This window comes from Helianthus annuus, chromosome 9 (assembly GCF_002127325.2).
Source record: "Helianthus annuus cultivar XRQ/B chromosome 9, HanXRQr2.0-SUNRISE, whole genome shotgun sequence".
NCBI classification, from domain to species: Eukaryota; Viridiplantae; Streptophyta; class Magnoliopsida; order Asterales; family Asteraceae; genus Helianthus; species Helianthus annuus.
Window position 1 is genome coordinate 25792184 of NC_035441.2, and position 20283 is coordinate 25812466.

The following is a 20283-nucleotide window of genomic DNA, read 5'->3' on the forward strand; positions in this document are numbered from 1 at the left end:
TTTTTAACAATTTTAAGAACTTTTCATACATACTCACAAAACATGAATGATGCCGATTCCTGATCCACGATTACAAACTTGGGATCTCCGGCAAGTCAGGTTTTTCAAGCGAAGAAAATGTCCACCCAAGCCTGACCAGCCTTAGGTGATTTCAATTCGGATTTAGTTGGGGTGTAAGTTGCTTTCTTTTTAGCATAAAAATCTTTTACCCCTTTCACCTTCCCATCAACCATTTGTCCGAAAATCTTCTTTACTTTCCCATTAAATGCTTTCTCAACATCAAAATTATCCTTTTCAGAATAACACTGATTTGAGATTTCAGACTTTCCAACTTTCCTTTTAAAATTTTCAGTCCTCAATGGTGGAAAGTTCTCATCATCCATTGAAGGAACTGAGTTTTCATCTCTCTCATCAAACTGTTGCTCCTCTGATTTTGTGGAATCAGATTCATCGCCAGATTTTACCTCAGATTTCTTAACAACCCATTTTTGGTTGTCAAGTTTTACACTTCGCCTGTAAAATCTCTTCGAACACTCACCAACTTCAAATGTTGAATTTTTGAAAACTTTAAATTTTTCAGTTGGTGGTTGGGTTTTATCAACAACAACTTGTTTCAGTTTTCCAGAAACTCCCTGTTTTGTGTTTGCCGCTTTCGGACAGTTCCATGCAATGTGACCTGCTTCATTGCATCGGAAACAGGTTCTTGTCTCTTTCTTCACATAAGCTCCATTCTTTCTCTTCTCGGCAAGAAATTCTTGGTTAGATTGTTTCCAGAATGAGCTTTTTGCTTCCTCTTCCGAACTTGTACCTGAAACAAATTTTGTATTTGTTTTACAAAATTTTTCATTTTTATAGTTTTCTGGTGGAGTAAAACCAAGTCCTTTCTTTTTGTAGCTACGATTTTGGTTTGGTTTCTTTTGAAAACCAGAACCAGAATTGTAACTCTTTTTCTTGTTTAACCTTTGTTGAACTCTTGAGGCGTAAAGTTTAGGTTTATCATTAAGATTTAAATCTTTTATTTCAGAAATATTAATTTCTGTAAGTTTGAAAACCTTTTTGATCAATTCATTTTTAACATCTCTTATTGGAAACTCTTTATCAAAATATAATTTGTCAGAATCATTCAAAGTATACACAACTTCAAATGTTTCATCATTCAAATTAGATTTTGACAACAAAAATTCTTTACTATAAACCCGTTTTCCCAACGATTTTGAACTCTTTTCGGACGAACTCGAACTCCCGACTGACTGACACGAACTTTCGGACTCGGATTTTGACTCTGACTCCTCATCCTTATCCAACACCTGATCAACCACTCTTTTTATCAGTTCTGACTCATGATCTGTGTCGGACGCTGTGAACGTGACGTCAATATTGTCCGGTAAAACATCGGTTATCTCAGATTCTAACTTAATATTGACCGCCTGTTTTAGTTCTTCCTCGTTAGGTTTTCTAGGTGAGTACCCTTCCCAAATCGGAGGCAGACACTTATTATAACAGACACCCTATTTCTTACCAGTATCCTTTCTCTTCTTTGGTTGTTCATCTTTAAATGCCTCAAAACCTTCAACTGTTGGATAAATTCTGTCGATTATGTAGTCACAACCTTTGTAACTTTGCAGCAATCTTCTGATTCTTTCATTCTCAGCTGCTTCATTATCCAACTCTTTCTTCCACTTTGCACATTCTTTTATGTACAAATTGATCTCTTTCTGCTTTGTCATCATGGTAGCATTCATCATCCTCAAAGCTTTCTCTCTTTCAGAGTTAGTCTTCTCTAGACTATTCACATGTCTGTTCAATACATCATACGACTTTTTTCAAATTCTTTACATCAAACAACAATTGTTCTTTCAACTTTTCTAACTCACTAAACCTCTCATCTTTTTCGATACATTGTTTACAAGACTCTAAACATGTAAGACAGGGTTTTGTGATTTCAACGATCTTCTCGACTTCAACTATCTTTTCAACTTCCACAATCTTCTCAATCACTTTGACTTCTTTCAATTCTTTTGCAGCTTTCTTCTCTTTCAGTTTCTTCAATTTTTCTGCAAAATAAAATTCAAAAGTGTCAGAAGATAAATGCGTTTTTCCAAGATTTATCTGTTCTATCTCTTCATCACTATCACTTGTTTCTGATGAACTGTTTTCAGATGAAACAGATCCTTCATCTTCACTTTTCTCTTCATCAGATAACACTTCCATCAATTCCTTCAGCATTTCTGGCTTTCGAATAATATGTGCAATAAACGCTTGAACGTTTGAATCAGCTGGAATAAACTTGTCCCAGCTAAAACCATCAGCCATTTTCTCATCATCTTGATCAACGATGCCATAATAAGCTTTCCTGTTTGCATCCTCGATCATTCTTGCATGTGCCGTTTGAGCTTCTTTTTGTTGATTCGGTTGATGAGCGATCTGCTGATAGATAGTTTTCCTATAATAATCACCTTTCCCAGACGACTCCTTTGCTCCTCTCGGCTCCTGATTCTTGCACTCTCTTTTAAAGTGGCCTTTCTCCCTGCAACGAAAACAGACAACTTTAGATTTATCAAATCCAAGATTAGAAAGATTTGCATCCAAGAAATCATTTCTTCCTGTAATCAATCTAAACTTTTCTGCTCTCCTCAAAACACTCACTAAAGCCCATTTAATATCCATCAGTTCAAGCTCCTCTGCATCGATTTGGTCATAATCTTCCTTTGTGAGCATCGGATTACCAATTCTTTCGGCAATCAACCCTTCATAAGACTCTAATGCAGTAACCAATAATCCCATATGATTCTTTACAATCTCTTCAGAATAATTTTGTCCATTTTGAAGATGTAAAGCCACATTGCACTGAATTAGATGACCATTTCCAGCAGATGAACTTTGAACACTTGGAGGATTCACCGTTGAGAACCCACTAGTGTTGACTGATCCTTGACTGCTTGGTGTAGATTGATTTCCAGCACTAAATGCAGTTTGTATCTGTGGACTTGCTTCAACAGTTTGAACATTTCGTTTATAGTACAATTTAATATCTTGTTGATGAGTAGAACTGTTCATTCTAGCAATTTTCTGCTGCTCCAGATCCTGTGCCTCCAACTTCTCTATAAACTGTGCAATCGATAACCTGCTAAACTGCCTGGAATTCTTCAATATCATCAGATATGTACCCCATTCCTGTTGCGGTAACGCATCAGCAAGTTTTTCAACCCATTCTGCTGGAGTTTTAGTAATCTTCAACTGTGACATGGTGCGTACGAGATGATAATATCTTTCAATAAGAGTCTTTGTTGTTTCACCAGGCATGCACGTAAACAATTCAAACTCTTTTTTCAACAACGCTGCTTTACTTTGTAGCATTTCAGTACTTCCCCAACTTTCTTTCTAAGAGCTTCCCAGATAGAATAAGCATTTTCATCATGTTGAAGCAACACAAAAATATCCTCTTTAACAGCTTGTTGTAACAAATTGATCATCATCTTTTCTACTTTATAACTCTCTCTTTCTTGCTCCGTGAATTCTGAAATGATTTTACCGACTCCCATTGAATTCTTTGGCCTCTCATATTCAGTTTCGATGCTCTCCCAAGCTTTTAGATGATTCGCCTGAACCCAATTCTCAAACCGTTTCTTCCATCCGTGATAATCCTCAATTCCCATAAGTTTTGGAGGTTTTTGCATTGTTCCGGTTTCAATCTCCATTGTCATGGTCTTAGTAATGTCGGATGGACTAGTCGGGGTTGTAGCAAACGCATTGTAGAATTCAGAATCCATGTTTCGATATCGAAGAATTTTTCAAAGAAGCTTTCAAACTAACCGATTCACCTCGTAATACACCTGTATCATCTGAGGACACACAATCAGACAAAACACAATTAGTTTAAAAACTTATCAATTAACAAAATAAGACTTGTACTCAAACTGGTGAATATTTTGTGCGGACTGAAAGTTGGCAAACTGTGCGGACTGCTATGACCCGGATCAAAATCAAACGACCTTTTCCAATGACCTGGCTAAACCACACGACCTTGAACGAGTTTGAAATCAAACGGACTGAACCTCCTCTTGTGTATGTTATGCTTTGATTAAAAAAACTTTGAACTTGGGCCGAGAATCACTGTTAGTTGGGCTTAAATGAAATGCAATATCACATGGACCGAGATGAATGATGGGCTGATAACAACACAATGGACCGAACACTATATACTTTGAAATATCCAATTTATCACATCCAATTCATTAATCAATGTTCATGCAATTATCGATTTTATAAAATAGTCGATAACAGTAATTGTTCAAATCAATCTGATTGGACCCCTTTTATAAATGTGGCCGACAACTAATCTTTCACTTATTTGGTTTTTATTGGGCCAAATACTGCTTTCACATGGGCTGTTGAAATATTCAACACACTTTAATTGAGCCACAATTTCTTAACACATGGGTCAGTGAATTTAATTCACATGCAATTGCAATGTATTGGGCCAATACACTACTTTGTCTGAAATGAATTTCTAATATAGCCGACAACTATTATCACAAGACATTATATGCAAACATTAAATTTCAATTGATCCTATTGGACCTCAAAGTCCACTAAACCAACAAGTATTAAACTCTTGGTATGCTCATTCATGTTTTAAATCAGATAAAAACTCTTAATGATCACAAGCATATGTGCATAATACCGACAACTTTTAAGTCATTTAAATGCTCATTGGACCTTTTATATGACAATTCAATTTCACATGCAATTCATTTAATTTTTTTAAGCAAATGGCCGACAACACTTATGACATGTAAATTCTCATTGGACCTTAATATGCATGACTGATTATTTAGAGCAGAATCCCAAAGTAATTTGAGCGAAATCAGGGACCTTTATGTGCCTTATGAGCGAAACTAGGTGTCTTGGGTTGACACAAAAGCGAAATAATCGATGTCCGTATAAGCGAAATACTTGATGTAAGTGAAACCAGGTCTTTGGCTGACACAAAAGCGAAACTAGGTCTAACAGATGACACAAAAGCGAAATATGTCACTTGGAGGTCCTATGAGCGAAACCCCATGTCAAATAAGCGAAACTTTGTGTCAAATGAGCGAAACCCGGTGTATGAGTGTCCGAATGAGTGAAACTATGTTGATCACAAGAGCGAAACCTCATGAATGTTTAAAAAAGCGAAACCTATTCGGATGGTATTTTGGACCATTTTTAGTGTGAATTTTAGGCTCAAACTTTCAGGGATTTGTCTATGATCAATAACACACAATCTATGAAATTTTGAGCGAATTTCAACCGTAAAATCTCGTTCTGATGAAGAAAGAATGTGTAGAAGTAAGAATTTATGATGAAATCCAGCAAATCTCTGTAGAACTCCTCCTCCTGAAGCTCTGATACCACTTGTAGGATCGAATTCTGACCCGAACGAGTCAATCAGAGGAGTTTTGATCGGATATAGGTGCGGAAAACAAGTACCTGACGTAGAAACAGCTAGATCTTCACTTAAATCACACTTTTGATTGATATAACAGTGTTTACAACCAAATCTCACACCGGCAGCACCTCGGTATGGAAAACAAGAACGTTACAAATGATTTCGCTCATATGACCCTTATATAGAGTTGGTGGTTTCACTCATATGTACACGTACATAAAAGCGAAACTACTCATAAAGCGGAACTATCCATAAGGTTTCCCACATACGGACATGTACACATAAGCGGAACTATCCATAAGGTTTCCCACATACGGACATGTAGTTTCCCACATATGAACATGTGGTTTCCCACATATGGACATGTCGGGAAATCTCGTACAATGTGCCCTAATCTAACATTCTAAGACTAAGACTCGATACAAGACGAAGTCGACAGATGTATACACTAACAACGTACGTTAAGTCAACATACGAGCAGAGTGTTTCTTGAAAACTATGCATGGGGTTCTTTAGAAATGTGTTTAATGTTTTTGAAACCTTTACATAATGCTTTTGAAATCATATGGTAGGTGTATTAGGCAAATATGTTTATAAAATGTTTTAAGACCATATGAGATGGTTTTGAAATCATGTATAAGGTTTTTGAAAACATGGATAATGTTTTTGAAATTATGCACTTGGTATATTAAGTAAATATACTTATGTTAAAATGTTTTTAAACCATATGAAATGTCTTTGAAATCATGAAGGATGTTTTGAAAATATACATTATGCATATTGTTATGAAAACCAGAATATAATGATATGTATATAGACATATCGGATGAAATTATTAAAGGACTTATGAAAAATACCCTTAGTTATCCAAGCAAGGATTTTAAGTGGTACTTTGAGTAATTGTCCAGAGTTGTATCTTGTACCTTGTACTTTATTTCTTAGAAGGAAACGAGTACTTAGGATTTTCGTGGAGATTGTGAGGGACCACATGAATGGGAGAACTATGATAGTGTAAAATATGAGAGAAAACAAGTGAGATGTTATCGGATAATCAAAGCTGAATGCTAAAGAAACATTGGCGAAACATGAGGATTGTGATCATTTATTTGTTAATTAAAAACAAACAAACGACACTGTGATTGATCAATAGTAGGCGGGTCATAACAATTTGTTGCGAAGACATGCTATAGCCTATAGGTGGACACTCACCCCAAGAAATCCTAGGTAAGAGTAACTGGTCTCGTGATGCGCATTTGTACGAACACTCTAGCCTTAGACAGAAAACTCAGAGTACAGGCACCCACCCTTCTAGATTGCACGTGTTCACATTAAAAAAACCCGATCTTTGACGAGATTTTGAAAACTTTAAAGGTTCAAAACCTTATAATAAATCATCTAAGAATAGATGATTGGTTTTCAAAACGGATTTGTAATTTGTGTTCTTGTTGTGGTTGTCACCTAAAGATAGGTGACGCTATTGTTTTAGAATCTAAACGCAAGTAAACTCGCGTTAGGGTCCTAGGAAGGTTATAAACTAGGTCAAAGCATTACAAGTAACCTAATTCCCTATAACCATGAGCTCTGATACCAACTCTTCTGTCACACCCCGACCGCGTTAAAACAATAAACCACAGTGGAAACGTCGGGGAGTGTCGTAACAGAATCATTGTTTCATAACACATGGAATTTAATATCACATCCTGACTTTTGCAGAAGCGTGATTATGTGTGACTTGCTTAATATCATTGCATTCAACCATAACAAACAACTATATGATAAAACCAAGATGTTCATCCATTAATTTAAGTTTAAAACATCACAAACAACATTGTCTTAAAATCCAAACGCAGACTTCAAATCCAAATTACAACCATTCAATTTGTTTTAGAGTTATAAAAGGACTCGACAAAAGACACTAATAAAAATGAGGCTTTGAACTATGCATCTTATCTAGGATAAGATGCACATTCCAACCCCTTAGACACCGGATGACATCTTTTATTTACAACATCACTTAAAACTTCCAAACGCCCGCCAGATCCACATCCAATTTCCTGAAATACATGTTGTTTGAAAACATCAACAAAAGTTGAGCGAGTTCATGTGTTTTGTAAGTGTGCACGAATAAACCTTTGTAATCATTGTAAGTACGTATGTTTTGTAAACCCGGTATGAAAGCAAACAAGGAAACAGATCAATTAATGGTTTGCAAGGCCATTAACATGTGTGCAACGACGTAGGAAGGCTCAAACCTAGCATATTTTGTACCGGGCCTGCGGCTATAAGACATAGTCACCTCATGCGCCAAACCCCGATCCACATGGGTTTGGGCTCGCTACACCCAAATAGATCTATCACTCATGTCCCTCGGTCCTAACACGAGGATTAATGGTCTTAAGAGTGCGCCTACCCATTCACATGATCTAACAGAACATTCCTTAGCTAACCATACCAATTGTAATCGTTTGTAAACATTTTGTAACATGTACTTCACCCCCGAAAAGGGGGGGGGGGACATGAACTCACGGTTTTGCGTTCTTCAATTCGACGTAACTCAAGCTGCTAGTAGTGCGCACGACTGCCTACAACGTACTACGGTCTATTAGATGAGCAGGTCGTGCCTTGACTTAGTATTAATTAGTGTCTTTAGGTTACGTTCCTTTATGTCTTTAATATTATTCCAAGTTATATAATTATTTGTTAAAATAATAAATATTTTAACTTAAATTATGTACATGTATAACTTCCCAAGGATGGGTGTATTAGTATTCGTATTCGTATTCTTACCCTTGTATGTTTTTGCCAAGCATCGGTGGCGTATTCCGGTGTGTATTTATATGTACGAGAATACGTATTTCCATAGTGATTATTAAGTATCCTTATACTTAATTTTCATATTAACTTTTCCGGAATAATATTTCTAATAAAACTCATCAATATATATTCTCAAAATATATATTATAGAAAAATCATTTGTAATTTTTCCCTTTGGCAAAAATATTTATAAATTTCATATAAGTCTCAAAAATTTTATATTTTCAAGTTTAACTTGGAAAATATATATAAACTTATTTTTCACCTAAAAATAATGTATTTCATATTTATTCAAGAAAATATATATTTTCTCCCACAATTAATACATCTTCTAATAATTCCAAGAAAAATATATATTTTTACTTGCCAAAAATTAAATATTTTCTCCTTGTAAAAAATATGACATATTTTATAATAATTGTAAGAATCATATTTTTGTCTCTTGGTGTCCAAATGCTAATTACCAATATATACTTATGAATTAATTTTTCGGAATATTTTGTAAGTTATATTCCTTGTTCGGTTTCTCCAATATTTTGGGTAGAAATTGTATATTTATTTCTTGGAATTTTGGTAATATTTTTGGATTGTAATTTTTGGTATTTGGTGAGTTATATTATATCAAGTCCTAAAATAATATAACTAATACACATAATATACAAATAATCACACACATGTTGACTTCTAAATATATATTTCCTAAATACATATTTAGTCACTTTTATTTATAAAAACCAACCTCCAATATTTATAATTTTTGTAACAAAAATTATGGCAAACTTTATGTGAAAATTCATGGTTTAAAATATACTTGTAAATATTTGTTTAAAATTTTTTTTCTAAGTGTTTAATTTCTAGAAAATTTTTGCCATAGTTTCCCCGAAAAATGGAGGTTTCCATGCTTTTAAAGCATATCATTTTCTTTTATAAATCAACACAATTAACAACAAATCAATCTACACTTACCAATTTGCCAAAATCAAGCATAAACTACTACCTAATGAACTTGAAAATTTACAAAAATATGTAGTAAGTTACTAGTGTGTTTAGTAAGCCTAGTTACCCTTTAAAGTGTGGTTGTTTAATTAAGAACTTCATTTTTGAAGAAATTAGATCTTCACAACTTGTAAATCCTTTTTCTAAAAATATTTCTTCTTGGATTTTTCTTGTTAAATACATGATCCTACACTTGATTAACCACTAAAAATGTGGTTAATTTCTTTAAGAACAAGATTAAGTAAACATTGTATTTTTAACTTGATTTCTTGAAGAATCATTCTTAAAATCATAGATCTACAAGAGTTTACAATCACTTTGTTCATCACTTTAAAAGAAAAACAACTTATACTTTCAAGTTCATGATTTACATGAGGATGATCTATTGATCTTTAACATAATCATCCTCTCATCTTGCTAGATTATGTCTTTAATCACTATCTAGCAAGATCACATGATGATTTACATCAATAACATGAGCAATCAACAATCAATAAGCATAACAACACTTACACAACTTGTTTTCTTATGATTTTAGTCATATGTTCAAGTTTCAAGTTCAAGATTCTTAGTGTTCATCATGATTAACAACTTGTATCTTCTTTTAACCAACAATATAAGATGTAAAATGAAGAGTAGAATGATCTTACTACTAGCTCAAGGCTAGGGATGATCACTAGATGAAAATGAAGTGGATAAAAGCTTATGTGAGAGGTCCTTTAGCTTCCAAGAGTTCTAAGCTTCCTTATACACCTTCTTACACCCTTGAGTATATAGAGAATGGATGGAACTTGAATGAAAATGATGGATGTGTGGGGATGGATGTTCGGCCGAGAGTAGAAGAGGGGGAAGGAGAAGATGTCAAGTGTTGAGTGTTTGAGAAATGAGAGGTTATGGTCTCTTGGTTGTTCTTATAATCTTCCAACACTTCAAAATCTAATGGTTCTTATGTTTGTAAAGAAGAAACACAATCTAATTAAATAATCAAATAAAATCTCAAGTGGGGGCCACATGTTGGCCGATTATAGGGGGGTGGGGTCTTAGGCTAGGTAGTAACCATAAGTTAGATTATGTAGTTAAAAATCAAGTATTAGTTAGGTTATTTAGTTACTAGATGTTACATAGTGTGTTATGATGTTCGGGGACCATAACTAGCTTGGTAATGTTGAAACAATGCTTCTAGTGAAAATTTGGTGTTTCGGATAGTGTCTGGTTGTTCGGTTGGTTACTGGTTCGTTAAGGTGCTAAACTATGCATTTTAGTGTGCTTTATGTTACCTTTTGTGACAGTTTTGATTACCGACACTTAGGAAAGCATTCAGGACCATTTAGCCATATTTCTGCATGATATTAGAGTGTTTAAATGCTGAATTTTGCTTATTTATGCAGAATTCTGCAGTTTATGTGAGTTTTAGGCACTTTCCAACACTTAAACAATCTCTAGGAAGGCAGTCTTATGATCCTTACTTCCCTACACACTATACTAGTGTAATACTTGGTTTCTGGCTCATTCTGTGTCTCAATACAATGTCTGTATATGTACTGAACTCCGTCAGCATTTTTCTGATTTATCTGATAACTGTGTTAACTGTGTTTCGTGCATCATTTGAATCAACAAAGTTTGCATGCAATAATGATATGTCATTTGCAATATATGATGCACATGTATGTATATGGCAATAGTTAGAAAGCAATTCAAGTCACTAATTGTAAATCAACACAGTCATTAAGCACTAATCATTGTTTAATAATTGTACGGATACCTGGAATTTTTACAATTGTCACATTCTCCCCCCTGTTAAGAAAATTTCGTACTAAAATTAAGCTTCACTACTAGCTGCAGGGGAGTTGGTGAACAAATGCAGGTATTTTGCTTTCATGCGGTCTTTACGCTCCCAAGTGAACTCTGGGCCGTGACGTGCATTCCATCTAACCTTGACATGCTTAACACTACTCCTCCGAGTCTTGTTAACCTTCCAATCTGTAACCTCAACGGGTTATTCGGTAAAGTGGAGTGTGTCGTCAATGTGAACTTCATCTGCAGGGATAACCACTGTCTCTTGTGTTGGACTTTTCTTCATATTAGATACATGGAATGTATCATGAACACCATTAAGTTCTGCTGGTAGCTCCAACTTGTATGCTACAGAACCAACCCTTTCCAAAATTCTAAACGGTCCGATATAACGTGGGTTTAACTTACCACACTTCCTAAAGCGTGCCACACCTTTCGAAGGTGAGACTTTTAACAGAACCATATCACCCACTTCAAATTCCAAAGGTTTTCGTCTTTGGTCCGCATAGCATTTCTGTCGATCACGAGCCGCCTTGATGCGCTCTCAGATCTGCATGATCTTATCTGTTGTTTCTTGGACCAGTTCGGGACCAACCAGCTGTCTATCACCTGCATCTGCCTTGCATAACGGCGATCAACACTTGCGTCCGTAGAGTGCCTCAAATGGTGCAGCTTGGATGCTTGTATGGTAGCTGTTGTTATAGGAGAACTCAACGAAAGGCAGATGAGTATCCCAACTGCCACCCATATCTATAACACAAGCACGTAGCATATCTTCATGCGTCTGAATCGTTCTTTCGCTTTGTTCGTCCGTCTGTGGGTGAAAAACTGTACTCAGATTCAACTGAGAACCAAAAGCTTCTTGAAAGGATTGTCAAATCCTTGACAGAAACCATCCATCTCTATCCGATATTATCGAGATAGGCACTCCATCACGTGCTACTATCTCCCTTAGGTACAGCTCAGCGAGCTTACCAGTGTTATCCTTCTCTCGAATCAGCAAGAAATGCGCAGACTTTGTCAAACGGACCACGATTACCCAAATCATATCATGATCTCTGGGAGTCTTGGGCAACTTTGTTATGAAATCCATTGAGATCTGCTCCCACTTCCACATGGGTATTTCTGGCTGTTGCAGGAGACCTGAAGGCTTCTGATACTCGGCCTTCACTTTGGCGCAAGTCAAACACTTCCCAACATAAGTAGCCACATCGCCCTTAAGTCTTGGCCACCAGTAATAATCCTTCAAATCTTGGTACATCTTGTCAGATCCTGGATGGATCGAGTACCTCGACTTATGAGCTTCATCGAAAATAACATCTCTAAAACCACCAAAAAGCGGAACCTAAATTCGTCCTATAAAATACAAGGTTCCTTCCTCATTGGGTATCAACTTTTTATCCATCCCACAGAGATATTCGGCCTTTAAGTTCTCTTTCTTAAGAGCTTCCCTTTGTGCAGCACGAATACACAACAAGAGGTCTGTCTGAATGATCATCTCTAAAGCCCTAACCCTTTTGGGCTTAATCCTTTCTTTTCGACTTAAGGCGTCTGCCACAACATTCGCCTTTCCTGGATGATATTTGATTTCGCAATCATACTCATTTAATAACTCAACCCAATGTCGCTGTCTCATGTTAAGCTATTTCTGATCGAATATGTGCTGAAGGCTCTTGTGATCTGTAAAGATTGTACAGCGAGTACCATACAGATAATGCTGCCAAATCTTCAAAGCAAACACCACTGCGCCTATCTCCAAATCATGCGTGGTGTAGTTCTTCTCATGAACCTTTAACTGGCGCGAAACATAAGCGATAATCTTTTGTCGCTACATCAGCACACAACCCAATCCCTGACGCGAGGCGTCACAGTATACCACGAAGTCGTTGGTGCCTTCGGGTAGGGATAATATAGGTGCATCGCAAAGCTTGTTCTTAAGCAGCAGAAAAGCTTCTTCTTGTCTATCTCCCCAGTCATACTTCTTATCCTTTTGAGTAAGTGAGGTCAGCGGTTGAGCGATTTTGGAAAAATCCTCAATGAATCTACGATAACACCCTGCCAAACCCAGAAACTGTCGGATCTCGGTTGGCATCTTCGGAGTCTCCCAATTCTTAATCGCCTCGATCTTGGTGGGATCCACATGAATTCCATCCTCATTTACCACGTGACCGAGGAACTATACTTCATGTAACCAAAACTCGCACTTTGAGAACTTAGCGTAGAGCTTCTCCTTCTTTAGCAGCTCTAAGATGGCTCTAAGGTGCTGCTCATGGTGTTCTTTTGTCCCCGAATAGATCAAATTATCGTCAATAAACACAATCACGAATTTATCGAGATATGGCTTGCAAACTTGGTTCATCAAATCCATAAACATTGCCGGTGCGTTTGTCAACCCAAACGGCATTACTAGAAACTCGTAATGTCCATAACGAGTTCTGAAGGCACTCTTTGGTATACTCTCTTCTTGAATCCGCAGCTGGTGATAACCTGATCGAAGATCGATCTTGGAGTAGTAACTCGAGCCCTGGAGTTGATGGAATAAATCATCAATCCTCGGCAAGGGATACCGATTCTTGATGGTTAACTTGTTCAGCTCTCGGTAGTCAATGCACATACGAAACTACCGTCCTTCTTCTTGACGAACAGAACTGGAGCTCCCCAAGGCGAGAAGCTTGGTCTAATGAATCCCTTGTCCAGAAGCTCCTGGAGCTGCGTTGACAACTCTTGCATTTCTGAAGGCGCAAGTCGGTAAGGTGCCTTGGATACAGGTGCGACGCCTGGAACCAAGTCAATATGGAATTCGACTTGTCGTCGCGTAGGTAATCCTGGCAAGTCTTCGGGGAAGACTTCAGGATATTCCCTTACCACAGGGATATCTTCGAGCTTTGGTTCTCCGGCTTCCCTGTCCTCGATATGAGCCAAGAAGGCAACACATCCTTTACGCAAAAACTTCTGTGCCTTCAAACAACTGATAATCCGTAGAGGCGTATCCTGCTTCTCCCCATGAATCATGATCGTCTCTTAATTCGCCATCGGGATACGAATAATCTTCTCACGGCATACAATTTCAGCTTGATTACTCGACAACCAATCCATTCCAACTACTACGTCGAAGCTTCCCAACTCAACTGGCAGAAGATCTAGCGAAAACTCCCGCTCTCCAAGCTCTATCATACAGCCTCTAATCACTTCACTAGGTTCTACTAGCTTCCCATTAGCTAGTTCTATCTAGTACGGGATATCTAACTTACTTGCAACTAACCCAAGTATATCCTTAAACTCTAGAGATACCAAGCTATAATCGGCACCGGTATCAAATAGTACAGATGCAAAATGTTGATTAATAGGGAACGTACCAGTGACTACGTTCGGATCCTGGCGAGCTTCCCTAGCTCCAATGTTGAATACTCTTCCCTGAGCTTGGTTATTCTTTGGACAATCCCGCTTGAAGTGCCCTACATCACCGCAACCAAAACTCCCGCTTTCCATTTCCATTCCGGTTTCCATTACCTCTCTGATTATTGTTTCCTCCTTGATTCCTATTCCCATAACCGTTTCCACCACGGTTACCATTGCCATTGCCATTTCCATTTCCTTTTTGACCACCATTTCCACGTCCGGTTCCATACCAGCATGTCTCCTTAGAATGACCAACTTTTCCACAAGTTTCACATTTTCCAACTCTGGATCGACCAGTATGATGAAACTGACATACATCACACTTGGGCAGGGTGCCCATATACCCTTTTCCTCTGTTCTCAGTACTGGTAGCACCAGCTTGTGCCTCAATTGGTGGGTTAGCGTCTATACGCTTGTTGGCATTGTTGTTTGCACGAGTACCCTTCTTGAAGTTTGAAAACTTCCTTTTGTTTTCACCAGACGACTCCACATGAGTCTCCTTCTTCTTTTGCTCAGTGATCGAAAACTTTCCCAATCTGATGGCTTCTTCAGTCAATGCCACGCTAAAGTCGATGGCTTCAGTAATCGTTGGAGGCTTAGAAGCAGTCACCATGCTCAGTATTTGGGGTGCCAATCCCCGGATGAAACGTTCGACTCGCTTAAACTCTGGTTCTACCATGTAGGGGACCACGCGAGACAAATCATGGAATCTTTGCATATACTCAGCTACTTTGGGACCTTCCATTTTCAGATTACAAAATTCAGTTTCCAATTTCTGAATTTCAGCCCTTGAACAATACTTCTTTCGCATCAGCTCTTTCAGCTCATCCCATGAAAATGCATACGCTGCAGCTTCACCCAAAGTTTGAACCTGAAGGTTCCACCATGATAGAGCTCCATTGAGGAATAGTCCAGAAATGTAAGTGACTTGGTGCTCTGGCGCACACTTACTAATTCGCAACACAGAATCCGTCTTCTCAGCCCATCTCACAAAAGCTACGGCGCCTCCAGTGCCGTCATTGTTCAGAGGCTTGCAGTCCAGGAACTGCTTGTAAGTACAGCCTGTACAAGCAACATTATTCACAGAAAGCATTAGCAAAACACACTTGGAAATGTCCAATCGTATTGTAATGTGTCTCAAGTGACTTAAACATTACCGTTAGGTGGGTTATTCCCTGAGGTGCCTCCGTTGTGCTTGGAGCGAAGGGCCTCATGTTGTGCGTTTGCCTATGAATTTCGTTCTTGCAATTATGCCTCAGTTGTGGGCAACCGAGTGTTCCTTCGAGGGGGCATCTTCTAAGAAGAAGATTATATAGGTCAGGTCTTATTCGCTAAATAATAAATAGTATGTACATATAATAACATTTATCATAGCAAGCAAGCATATAGCATCACAATCATAGCACAAACATGTAAATCAACAACATATTTAATGAGAATATGACGATTGAGCTTTCATTATTCATCGACCACAAAGTATTGTTACATGCTTTACAAAGTGTATCATATCAAAAGGAACATAGGGTCACACTACCCTTGTCCAACAAGTCTACCAATCTACAAAAGTCATACAATCAAAAGGCGGTCTCCAAAAGGCTTCACAAGCTCGGCTCAATAGTGGTGCTCTCATCAAAAGTAATGCAACCTACATAAAACCAAAAGCACTATGCTGATGGTGGTGGTGGAGGAGGAGGTGGAGAAAAGAAAAGCAAGCTGCGCATATGCGTAAGCTCCTCCTCAAGCTCATATACATGACGCAGCAGATAACTGATCTGCTGCTCGACGGTGAGAAATCGAGCATCAAACTCTGGGAAAGGAGTGAGAGGAGCAGGTGGATGTGAGAATGGAGACGGTGATGAATGAAGGGGAACAAAAACAGGCTTACAAGGACACGGTAAAGGATGCGGAGTCAGCTCAAGCTCCAAAATCATGCGACTCATAATCTCAAACTAAAGTTGAAGTGATAAAAGTAACTCATCCCGTGTATAGCCAACAAAATGAGAGGGATGGTAGGGATCTGAAATTGGCATAGAATACGGTGGGAACCATCGGAATGGCTCGTCAAGTGGTGAAGAAGTAATAGGGGCAAACGGTGTAGACTGAGGGATATGGGAATGAGCTGCTGAAACATAAGGATCATGACTAGGCTGCTGGCCTAAAGTACCTTCCCCTGGACGGGGTGCGGGTATGTCCTGAAGGAAAACGATAGGTAAATCAATACGATGGACATCGGACTCCACAGGAGGAAAAGGAGCAACATCAGCGGGGGTGTGTGCAGGTGGAGGAATAAGTGGCTCAATAAAAGGAGGGTCAACAAGTGTAGGAACTGGGTCAGGTATGAGGGGTGCAATGTCTGGTAAACCAAAAGGAATAGGGTCATGATCAGGCATGGGCTTAGGATCAGCAGGTGCAACATCAGGCTGATTAGTAGGAACAAAATATGGCTCAAGACCATGCTCGGGGTCGTATGGAGGGGATGGTGCAGCTGACATCACCGTATCATCATCAGAATCTGTGGCATAGCGCTGTAATCCAACCGTCTGCAAGGCTGAAGACGTCACAGACTCAAAGGAATCTGAGACAGAGTGCAAACTAGTATCAGAGGATATCTCGATAACAGGGATCTCAAGAGGAGGAATAGCAGCAACCTCTTCATCTATCTCTCCATCACCATGGGCATCATCAGGAGGACCATCAACAAATAGATCAACGTCATCATCAAAAGGCCAATCCTCAGGAGGGATGACCATGAGAGGAACAGGAGTGAGGATCAGTGCCACAATATGCTCACTATCGGGATGCCCCATGGACTGGAATGGGAACAACAAAAGGATCCTCGTCTGGAATACCATCAACAAGGGGTAAGTCATCTCCAAAGTTAGGCAACGCGAACGGCTGAAAGTCGTCCTCTTCGTCTGATAGCATATCTGGGTCGCTCTCAGTATCTGATGTAAAGATCTCCGGCTCTGGTGCAATCTCGTCATCTGAGACTACAACCATAGGGTCATCAGTGTTGGACAATTCACTCTCGGATGAAGACATAGTGTCGGTAACAGAATAATCATAACATATGCACATATATTAACCACTATCATTTAGTATGCAATCAAAGACAATGTATCATGAAATCATGTATCCTCATTACTCCTCATGAAACCTTTCTATCCTTCCTAGTCTATCCCAGACTAAACCACAAATGTAACCTTGCAAACGTGTTTCTTGTCTTTTCTTTTGTAAAAATGTTTGTTCCATGGATCTAGGCGTTTCGCGTATGCCTTGAAAACATGTTGTAAAAATATTTCCGTGAGAGCCCTAGTGATTGTAGTCTAGACTCGAGAAGGAATCCTAGTTCGCTATAATCAAAGCTCTGAAACCAAACTGTCACACCCTGACTTTTGCGGAAGCTTGATTATGTGTGACTTGCTTAATATCATTGCATTCAACCATAACAAACAACTATATGATAAAACCAAGATGTTCATCCATTAATTTAAGTTTAAAACATCACAAACAACATTGTCTTAAAATCCAAACGTAGACTTCAAATCCAAATTACAACCATTCAAATTGTTTTAGAGTTCCAAAAAGGACTCGACACAAGACACTAATAAAAACGAGGCTTTGAACTATGCGTCTTATCTAGGATAAGATGCACAATCCAAACCTTTAGACACCAGATGACATCTTTTATTTCCAACATCACTTGAAACTTCCAAACGCCCACCAGATCCATATTCAATTTCCTGAAATACATGTAGTTTGAAAACATCAACAAAAGTTGAGCGAGTTCATGTGTTTTGTATGTGTGCACGAATAAACCTTTGTAATCATTGTAAGTATGTATGTTTTGTAAACCCGGTATGAAAGCAAACAAGGAAACAGATCAATTAATGTTTTGCAAGGCCATTAACATGTGTGCAACGGCGTAGGAAGGCTCAAACCTAGCAGGTTTTGTACTGGGCCTCTGGCTGTAAGACATAGTCACCTCATGGGCCAAACCCCGGTCCATATGGGTGTGGGCTCGCTACACCCAAATAGATCTATCACTCAAGTCCCTCGGTCCTAACACGAGGATTAATGGTCTTAAGAGTGTGCCTACCCATTCACATGATCTAACAGTACATTCCTTAGGTAACCATACCAATTGTAATCGTTTGTAAACATTTTGTAACATGTACTTCACCCCCGAAGTTATAAAATAAAAACAGTTAAAAGAAAAGGGGGACATGAACTCACGGTTTTGCGTTCTTCAATCCGACGTAACTCAAGCTGCTACTAGTGTGCACGACTACCTACAACGTACTACTGTCTATTAGACGAGCGGATCGTGCCTTGACTTAGTATTAATTAGTGTCTTTGGGTTACGTTACTTTATGTCTTTAATATTATTCCAAGTCATATAATTATTTGTTAAAATAATAAATATTTTAACTTAAATTATATTCATTAAAGTTTTGGAATATTAGTTAAAATAATATATTTTAACTTGACACTTCTAAGTATTTGTATATGTATAACTTCCCAAGGATGGGTGTATTAGTATTCGTATTCTTACCCTTGTATGTTTTTGCCAAGCATCGGTGGTGTATTCCGGTGTGTATTTATACGTACGAGAATACATATTTCCATTGTGATTATTAAGTATCCTTATACTTAATTTTTGTATTAACTTTTCCGGAATAATATTTCTAATAAAACTCATCAATATATATTCTCAAAATATATATTATAGAAAAATCATTTGTAATTTTTCCCTTTGGCAAAAAGATTTATAAATTTCATATAAGTCTCAAAAATATTATATTTTCAAGTTTAACTTGGAAAATATATATAAACTTATTTTTCACCCAAAAATAATGTATTTCATATTTATTCAAGAAAATATATATTTTCTCCCACAAATAATACATCTTCTAATAATTCCAAGTAAACCATATATTTTTACTTGCCAAAAATAAAATATTTTCTCCTAGTAAAAATAATGATATATTTTATAATAATTGTAAAAAATCATATTTTTGGTCACTTGGTGTCCAAAATGTTAATTACCAAAATATACTTATGAATTAATTTTCCGGAATATTTTGTAAGTTATATTCTTTGTTCGGTTTCTCCAATATTTTGGGTAGAAATTGTATATTTAGTAGGTGTTGCCCCGCCCGCGTTGCGGGGCGATGGCCGAGTAATTCTTAACCATTTAAAAAAACAGTACCATAGTTTTGCTAGAAAGAAAAAGTAAAAAGAGTGTTAGGCAGCTCTTTAACACGATTTTTAGTTGGAGGCAAAGTCATATTTTTATTTTTACTTGGGGGAAAATCAATTTTTTTTCCCGAGGGTAAAATCCTAATTTTTAGCTAGGGGAAAACCATATTTTTATTTTGCACCGGGGGCAAAAAACGTAATTTTGAATTGAGGGTGATATCATAATTTTGAACCAAGGGGGGAATCGTAAATTTTAGCTGGGGGCAAAAGCATACTTTTATTTTTAACTGGAGGCACGTAATTTTAAACCGGGGAAAAACTGTAATTTTAAAGTGGATATAAAATAATAAACTTGTGTAAAATCATAATTTTGAGCTGGAGAAAAAACAAAAATTTATTTTGAACTGGGGCGAAAACGTAATTTTGGGTGAGGGTAAAAGCGTAATTTTTTTACCGTGGGCGAAATCATATTTTCAGTTTAGCTGGATGTAAAGTCATATTTTTATTTTGAACTGGGGAAAATCATAATTTTGAACCGAGGGTAAAATCGTAATTTTGAGGTAGGGGGAAACCATAATTTTCTTTTTAGCTGGGGTCAAAAAAGTAATTTTAAACTGAGGGTGAAATCGTAAATTTAAACCGAGGGA

The 20283-nt window shown here is 37.6% G+C and overlaps 1 protein-coding gene across 1 annotated transcript; it reads right to left on the reverse strand.

Moving 5' to 3' along the window:
* Positions 1–16383: 16383 nt before the first annotated feature.
* On the reverse strand, positions 16384–17184 carry LOC110944517 (proline-rich extensin-like protein EPR1). The gene has a single exon (XM_022186177.1). It carries the CDS (start codon positions 17182–17184, stop codon positions 16384–16386), a length of 801 nt encoding a protein of 266 aa, XP_022041869.1.
* Between the last annotated feature and the right edge of the window lie 3099 nt (positions 17185–20283).

What these genes read in the sequence shown, in the direction of transcription:
- LOC110944517 (XM_022186177.1), bottom strand. Translation starts at nt 17,184, where the DNA reads ATGGTCATCCCTCCTGAGGATTGGCCTTTTGATGATGACGTTGATCTA.